Consider the following 7,778-nt stretch of genomic DNA (forward strand, 5'->3'; position numbering starts at 1 on the left):
TGTTTGCCAGGGAAGATATGCTGGCTCAGATGTGCTGGGCCCTTAGCAGTAGTCCGTAAACAACCCAAGTGCCTCCTAGCACAATCTGAATTCCGTTAGGAGTCAACATATATTTTTTTGCAGATTTCTTTGGGTTCTTAGGATTTTTCAAATTGAGTTCTCTTCCTTCAGTAGTTGAAGGAAGACCCCCCTTTTGATTTCTCCTTTCTTTGGTAATAGAGATTTTGGTAGTTTCGGATGAGGATTAGATCAAATGTAGTTCATCCCAAGGATATCAAAGCCTTTGATAATTAAGTTCCCTCAGCTATGTGAGTTCGACGCTATCGATCAACAAGCAACCCACCACATCAAGCCTAAGGAGACTCGCTAGGTTGTAATGGAACTTAGGACCGGATTACAAAGGATGGTCTAAGTGAACTTGGCGTTTTTAGCCCTCAAATCATTTTACATTTTCAATTCTTTTAGAGACTTCTCTTTCCTACCCCTTATGTGGTAATCGAATTCCCCTTTGATTTTTTTTGTCCCTCTTATTTTCATTCCCTTTTCCTTCACTCATTTTTCGTTCATGCTTTTTCACTCCCTTTTTTATTTACCTTTTTGGAAAAAGATTTCCATTCATTCTTTTTTTTTCTCTTCTTCTTCTTTTTCCGAGAGATTCAGCTCATTTGCCCTTGCAACAGTGGGCTCTAGTACGAAAACGTCTCCCAATCAAACCCTAGAAGTTGGTAAGACTTAGTACAGAGAAAGTACTTCGGTAATGGATTAAAGGCCAAAACAAGATTTACATTGAAGAGGCCAAGGACCAAAAGGGAAACTAGCAGCGTATAATGTTCCTAGATTTACTTGGAATACTTAAGCAGTAAAAAATGTCCTCTGCACCAGTGTTTGACGCTTTCACTATCTTCGATGAAAGTTAAATGACTCTCATTCAACCTCAGTAATTGATCCGATCCATGCGGTTGTGAGGTCAATATAGACCCACAGGACTAATCAAACCCTTGGATTCCCATCCTTAGCAAAAAAATAAAAAAAAAATAGAAAAATAAAAATTGTCCTCCCTTGGTAGGATCAATGAGATGAAATTTCCCTCTAAACTCCGTGTTAGTTAAAAGGTGATTGAATGTGTGACAAGCTCAAGATTTTTTAGATTTAAAACTATGACAGATAAATGACTCGGGATTGATTTTTTTTTTTTTTGCCACCCAAACATCTGTGGATAATCACAAAGATCGTCTTGTCATCAAATGAAGACAAAGGATCGAAATCCTCTGTTATACTTGATCTTGCAATTTCGGTTTTATTCTACCTGCAGAGAATGACACGTGGCACAGCTGAGGTGGACGGTGGAGATTTAGAGTGAGAAGAACACTTCCAATCTAGTTTATAAGCTCGTGAACCAACCACGATTTCTCCTTCGGACCGGTTAGGGGCTAGTTCAGATTCAAATTCGTTCTCTTCTCCGCTGAATACCTCGCACGAACTCTCATCCCTCTCTGCCTCACCTCTCTTTCTCTGCACGCTGTTATTGTTCAGCCTCCTTCCCATTGAGAAGAACAAAGGAAAAGTAAAAGTGAGACATCAGAAACAAACCCAAATGAAGAACATAAACCCACAGAAATCAGAAACTATAGAAAATGATTGTAATGTCTGACATGTACTGAAGACCCTTCAGCTGGCCTGGAGACTCGGGAATTATGCCAGAGAACCGGTTATTCGAAAGATCCTATGTCTGAAGCTTAAGAAGATTTCCTAGCTCTGCTGGAATTTCTCTTGATATGTTGTTATTTTGCAGTAACCTGCAAGTTCACACCCCAAATAGACTAATCATGAATGAAGGAAACAAAGAAAGCTCAAAGGTTTGGTAAGAGATACAAAGCTTGGTTTCATATCTTACACTTGCCAGAGATTCGTTAGGATGCCAATCGTTCCAGACAAAATTCCCGACAGGCTCTGGCTTGAAGCTCCCCTGCAGCACCCATGAGCATAGGAGTTAATTTTTCATTCCAAATAAACAAGCACAAGAGAGAAAGGGTGTGGTGGCAGAGAAGGGAAAAACTTACAGGCCAATAACAAGATTTTCTGGTGAACAAGTGATCATAGCCCAGCTACAACAGAATCTTCATCCCAGTTGTTCAGAACTCCATAAGGATCAACCAAAGCTCTACTTATACTGATCGGAGCTTCCATAAACCAAAGACAAATGAAAATAATAAGATCACAACAGAAATAGTGCAGAAAAGAGAGGTGAGGCAGAGAGGGACGAGAGTTCGTGAGAAGACTTCAGCGGAAAAGAGAATGAATTTGAATCTGAAGACTAACCCCTAACCTGTCCGATAAAGAAATCGTGGTCAGTTCAGGAGCTTGTAAACCAGATTGGAAGTATTCTTCTCACTTCAAATCTCCACCGTCCACCTCAGCAGTGCCACTTGTGGTTCTCTGCATGTAGAATAACACAGGAATTGCAAGATCAAGGGTAACAGAGGATTTCGATCGGTAAGACAAAGGGGTAAAAAGATTAGTGTCTTGGAAAAAAAAAAAAAAAAAAAAAGGTAGATTCATGGGTAGCTATTTTCATTGTTTCCTAATTCAGAAGGATCTCTCCCACGCACGGCGAGTGTCTTGTTTGGATGGGAAATTATTATAAAATAAATAAATAGAGACACAGCTCCTACACTTTTTGATAGCTTAACTAGTTGTGTTCTCTTCAGTGGTGAAACCCTGGTCGTATCCCATTCCTTACCTTCCCTTCTATTCTGGTTTTAGGTTCTATTTGCACTGCAAACCTGTAAGTTCTCTCCATGGTCTGTTAATATTCTGCTGAGTTTGATTCTGATATTGGGTTGTTTCTTATCTAGAATTCTGGACTATATTACTGTTGTTATCTCCACCCTTACTCTGAATTCAGACTCTTTTTTTTCCTGTTAAGAAGGCCTGTGATACCCTGTTTTTTAGTTTACTGAGTGCAGCAAAGACCTGCCATAATAGCATATCTAACCACCTTATCTGGTTCAAACTATGAGATTAATTTCATCTCTACAGAAGCTCCATTCAAATAGAAGTTGAAGCCAACCAGCCTTTATGCTCTAATGTTACAGGAATCTCTCTGACCTTCTCAATTTGTGATTCTTCTAGTTTCTATTTTCAATCCTATTCTGCCATCTCAGATCCAACAATTGGATCTTCTCAGAATTTGGGAATTAGTTTCTGCAGGTATCGGCAACTACCCACCCACTGGCATTGTTAAGCTGGACTACTCTCTATTGTTGCCTCCGTTTTAGCTCAGTTTACAGCAAACAACCATCAAACCTGACTTTGTAGTTCCCAAGAACCATGATAAAAATAGACATTCCATATCAAAACAATGGAATCGAAATAACATATGAATGTGGCAACAACAACTAATCAAGTTAGCTTACCAGCAGCCTTTACTCAGAAGTGAATGCTGGAATGATCTGAAGGGAGCCCATCTCTTCAAATGCCAATGGAAGAGTAGACCCTAGTCAACAAACCTGCATGTTTCGGCACTCAGAAGAAGTATCTGTTAGTGAGAGACCTCTGCAAGGCAGATACAGCTAAAGAGAGAACAAATTCATCCAATGAACAAAATTCACCCCCCCTTTCACACCCCAACCAAAGGAAAAGAAGAAAAGCACCCATGTTTATCAGCAGAATTACCGTGATCGTAAAGAATGCATACACATGTTATGATGAACTAACAAATTGTTAAGTTTGTCAAGAATTCTTGACCCGTTTTGAAGATTGATCTACTCCGACATATTTTGGTGGTGACCCGAATGAGAAGTTTTCTGAGATCTGTGATGGAAGTAGAGAGGTTGGGCCGATAGGCCCAAGCCCGGAGCCCATCATTGATCTCGTATGGGGGTGCGGAGGCTCACCCCCCGTGGTATGGTTCGACCGGATCGACCGCGACCCGATGGGTCGACCCACGACTTGGAGTATATATTATACTATTGTCTTGTTGAGCAAGTCATTGTATTTTGGGGTTTTTTTTTAGCTAGGCTTGTAGGGCAAGTTTTTTCGCCGCTGCTTGGGTGTAATCTCTCTTCTGCATAGTGAAACATTTTCTTCTTCGCCCGAGGACGTAGCACACCACACTGGTGTGTGAACCTCGTTAAATCTCTGTGTCGTGCGGATCTTTTGTATATTTATTTTTGAATTTCTTGGTGTTTGATCTAACACAAATAAATAAGAGAATAGAAACAGAACAAAATATACTCAACATATTATAATAAATTGTCCAAATTAGACCCTCCACTAGAGGGTTAAAAATGAAATGCGCATCTGTGAGGGCAGCAAGTGCCAAAGTAAATGAAACCCTAAGGACCTGTACTCCTAGAAGGATCATCTTTTAGCTGTTCATTTTGCTTTTCATAATCATCCGAAGCAGATTCGTCATCCAGCCACTTGTCAATTCCTGAAACCCCCATGTCTTGCTGTGAACTCACGTCCCCGGTATATGATAATCCACCAGGGACTTCCAACTCTTGTACATCATAATTGACAAGATTATCCCAGACCTCTTGGCTACAACTAGATGCAGCACCGCTGGCATCAATACCCATGCTCCACATATCCTCTGGTTTTAACATGCTTTCAGCCCCAGGGAACATATAGTCTGGAAATGTCTTCTCTCTAGCCAAATCCTCTGGCAAAGATAAATAGAACTCGGGAATAACTTCTGGTTGGGGGCTCATCACATTCTTTACTTTGATGACGGCATCCTCAGAACCCATAGTTCCCGAGTACAATGTCCCCACACCCACCCGATCCGAGTACCCAACAAGTTCTTGCCGCATTTCACTTGAAGCAACATTTCCAATTTGAACCTGCATGTCTGATGCTCCAAAACCAAGTTTCCCCTCCATACCCTCTAAGATAGAATCAGGAAGTTGCTTTTCCAGAACTGGTTTGAACTCTTGTGTTCCCAAAGAAGTAGGAATGCTACTCAAGTCAGGTCTGTACTTCACTACCTGCCCTCCCATAGATGAATCTGGTTGAACCTGGTCTGGTTGCTGCTGTTGTAGCTTGATGAGCTTCCTTCTAACCCTTGGAGAAGCACTCATTTTGTGTTCTGCCTTTTGCTGAAGACGAGCCAAGAACACTGGATTCTCAAGCAGTTTTGGCAAAAATGAGACCATCTGCTTTTGTCTCTTCTCTGCAGTCTGGAGCCTCTGCTTCACTGCCTCTAGTTGCTGAGCTGCTCCACAGTGTCCCTGCTGCAATTTTACAATTTCCTGCATCATCAGATTCTTCTCATTCCTCAGCCTATCTAACTCACTTTCCAATCCAGATTTTCCTGCTTTAATAGAAGACCCAGAATAGCTGCCAATCTGCTGCAATTGAGGGGACTTGCGCCTATGGATGTTCTTCAATAAATGCCTCTTACCCCGTACAAATTTTTCATTGGCAAACTCCCACTGATCAGTGTCAATCTTTCGGAATTTCTGGATTTAACAACCAAAGAGATTCAAAATGAATGGGAAGAAAAAGAATGGATCCTATGAGAAGACAATACAACTTTACATGATAGACAACTCCATCCAAGACAAATTGAAATCCCCAAGATCACGCAAATGGGCAGGTCAGTGGCCAGCACAGGCAATCTGTAAACCAGTAAAAAGTGGCTTCCTCAAAAGAAAACACTTAGAGTTAGACTAAACCATGCAGTTAATGTGGAAGGTTGATAGTATTAGAAATATGGGTAAAAGAAGCCTAGAAGGCACCGTGGCCTCTACACCTAGAGATAGGGAGGGGCAAAATGACCGTCCCACGCCCATGAAAAATGGAAACCCCGCTGCTGTTGATGCTTCCGCATGTGCTCCCATTGGTCCCTGCACCGGTACAGGGGCCAAGCTGCCTTTAGAGAACCTTCTCCCAAATATATATATATATATATATATATATGCAGAAACTGTGCCAAGAGACTCAACAATTCATCAAAGGAGGAAAGAAGGATGTTCTTTTCCCTAGCAGATATGAAGAATATTTTCCAGAGGGAGCTATTCAGGGCCAAATATGAGCTGATGGAAGAGGTTTCTACCTTTTGTTATGATCCACCATATAAGATTTAAAAACAGTCACAAGATGGCTAGAACAGAATCATCAAAACCTGAGATAACAACATAAGCAGATACCAACCACAAGGTTCGCAATACAAATCCCAATTCCACAAATATTTCTAACCAAGCACAACTATTTCTAAGAGAAATGAACATCCCAATCACATGTACAGACAGAAGCAGATACAACCACAAGGTTTGCATTACAAATTCCAATTCTACAAATAGGCCTCAATGACAATCTACATAAGATAAAACAATACATGAAACGGGCACACACAGAAATTGATACAGCACCAAACCCCTCCAGAAGTCTTATATTACACTTCCACGAATCTACAAAAATGGTCTCTTGGGCAATCCACAGACACTGGCCCTGATCAAATATAATTACAGTTCAAAAAATCCAAATACATACAGATCAGAAGAAGGGAAAAATTATACATACAAAGAAAACCAGCCGATATCGGCTGTGTTTCAGCAATACCCACATAAGAATTTAGCTGCCGGACAAAACTCGAGAAATTGTTGTGCTTGAAATTCCGGGGAAGGACGACCCTCGCAAACTCCAGAGGGTCCCAAACCACAAAACTATCACCGCTCGATCCCCACGATATAACCTGATCCAGAGACTGATCTTCGACTAAATCATAACACTTGGAGAGGAAGGGAGGAACGGGACTACCTTGAAGGCGTTCAAGGGGCTGAGGAACCCCAATAAACTCCCTTGTCGTGCTCTTCTCCATAGAAGCAGACTGTTTCGTAGCAGAACACCCCTCAGTCTCTGTCGACGAAGAAGACAAGCCAGCTAAAATCCTGCTCTCCCCAAAAGGGCTATGTTTAGCTTCCATGAGTAAAGAGGACAAAGCTCTCGCAGAAGAAAGCTCTTCGAACTCCAAGGAGAAGCCTGGGAAGAACAAACGGAGCTTTGCATAGATTGAGGTAGTGGCAGAATAGAAGAGGGAGCAGGAGGAGGAGGAGAAGATTTCGTCGGATGAAGATATTGTCACTCTCTGGGACTCATTGATAGAACTGGGAATCTCGAATCAGAGTGGCATTGATCCCAAAAATGAAGAACTGATTCTACGGAAATGGAAATTTATAGGGGTGTCCAGAATGTTGGGGAGCTCCGCCGACAAACTGTTTGATATATTTACTAGCAGCGTCGAAAGTCGAAAGGCGGTGAGGTACACTTGGTCTGTCGGCGTCTTCTTCGATGGTTGCCGCCACAATCTCTGCTCACGGACGCGGAGCAGAGACCGGGGGGGCCCTCCATAAGACACACGAAGTGCCCCGACTCTCGAACAGGCTATCTGCGTTGGGGTTTCTACGGCTTATGATTCTTTCGACTCATTCCCGGTCCCCACCCGCCGGGACAGCAGCGTTGGGCTGGGGCCATGACTTTAGATATTTTTGGGTCCCACGTGCATTTTTTTTGTGTCATAGCTTCTGATCAAGATGGGCACAGTCTGGATCAGGATCGCCAGATATAGAAAAATAGGATTTGAGGATTTAGGTATTTAGGGATTTTAGGGTTGAAGGAGTAATGAGGGTAAAATGACGTTTAGGATGTTTAAATTCAAGATATAATAAGGGTAAAAAAGTCATTTTCATTTCAAAAACTACCACCTCAGGTTGGGTGGATTTATTTCTAATAAACGAAACTTGAGGGAATGAATATAAAAAGGAATGAATATA

At 41.8% G+C, this 7,778-nt stretch overlaps 1 protein-coding gene across 2 annotated transcripts; it reads right to left on the minus strand.

Annotated features, from left to right (window-relative positions):
• Nucleotides 1-633: 633 nt before the first annotated feature.
• On the minus strand, nucleotides 634-7,480 carry LOC122069276 (heat stress transcription factor A-3-like). Of its 2 annotated transcripts, XR_006137422.1 has the most exons (7): nucleotides 6,572-6,695; nucleotides 3,417-3,509; nucleotides 2,327-2,436; nucleotides 2,061-2,170; nucleotides 1,895-1,966; nucleotides 1,653-1,796; nucleotides 634-1,537 (listed from the first exon to the last, which is right to left on the minus strand). XR_006137422.1 is itself a non-coding variant. In XM_042633252.1 (2 exons), exons 1-2 carry the CDS (start codon nucleotides 6,929-6,931, stop codon nucleotides 4,338-4,340), a joined length of 1,488 nt encoding a protein of 495 aa, XP_042489186.1. In that variant the 5' UTR covers nucleotides 6,932-7,480; the 3' UTR covers nucleotides 4,224-4,337. The 2 variants fall into 2 exon arrangements, 1 of the variants encoding a protein (XP_042489186.1); XM_042633252.1 differs by lacking the exons at nucleotides 634-1,537; nucleotides 1,653-1,796; nucleotides 1,895-1,966; ... (1 more) ...; nucleotides 2,327-2,436; nucleotides 3,417-3,509 and adding an exon at nucleotides 4,224-5,465 and having other exon boundaries at nucleotides 6,572-7,480.
• Nucleotides 7,481-7,778: the final 298 nt, after the last annotated feature.

Source organism: Macadamia integrifolia, unplaced genomic scaffold, assembly GCF_013358625.1.
Source record: "Macadamia integrifolia cultivar HAES 741 unplaced genomic scaffold, SCU_Mint_v3 scaffold570, whole genome shotgun sequence".
In the NCBI taxonomy this organism is placed as follows: domain Eukaryota; kingdom Viridiplantae; phylum Streptophyta; class Magnoliopsida; order Proteales; family Proteaceae; genus Macadamia; species Macadamia integrifolia.

What these genes read in the sequence shown, in the direction of transcription:
- LOC122069276 (XM_042633252.1), bottom strand. Translation starts at nt 6,931, where the DNA reads ATGGAAGCTAAACATAGCCCTTTTGGGGAGAGCAGGATTTTAGCTGGC. An exon ending in TCCGGCAGCTAAATTCTTAT is followed by an intron (nt 5,466 to 6,571) that starts GTGGGTATTGCT and finishes TGTTAAATCCAG; the next exon opens with AAATTCCGAAAGATTGACAC.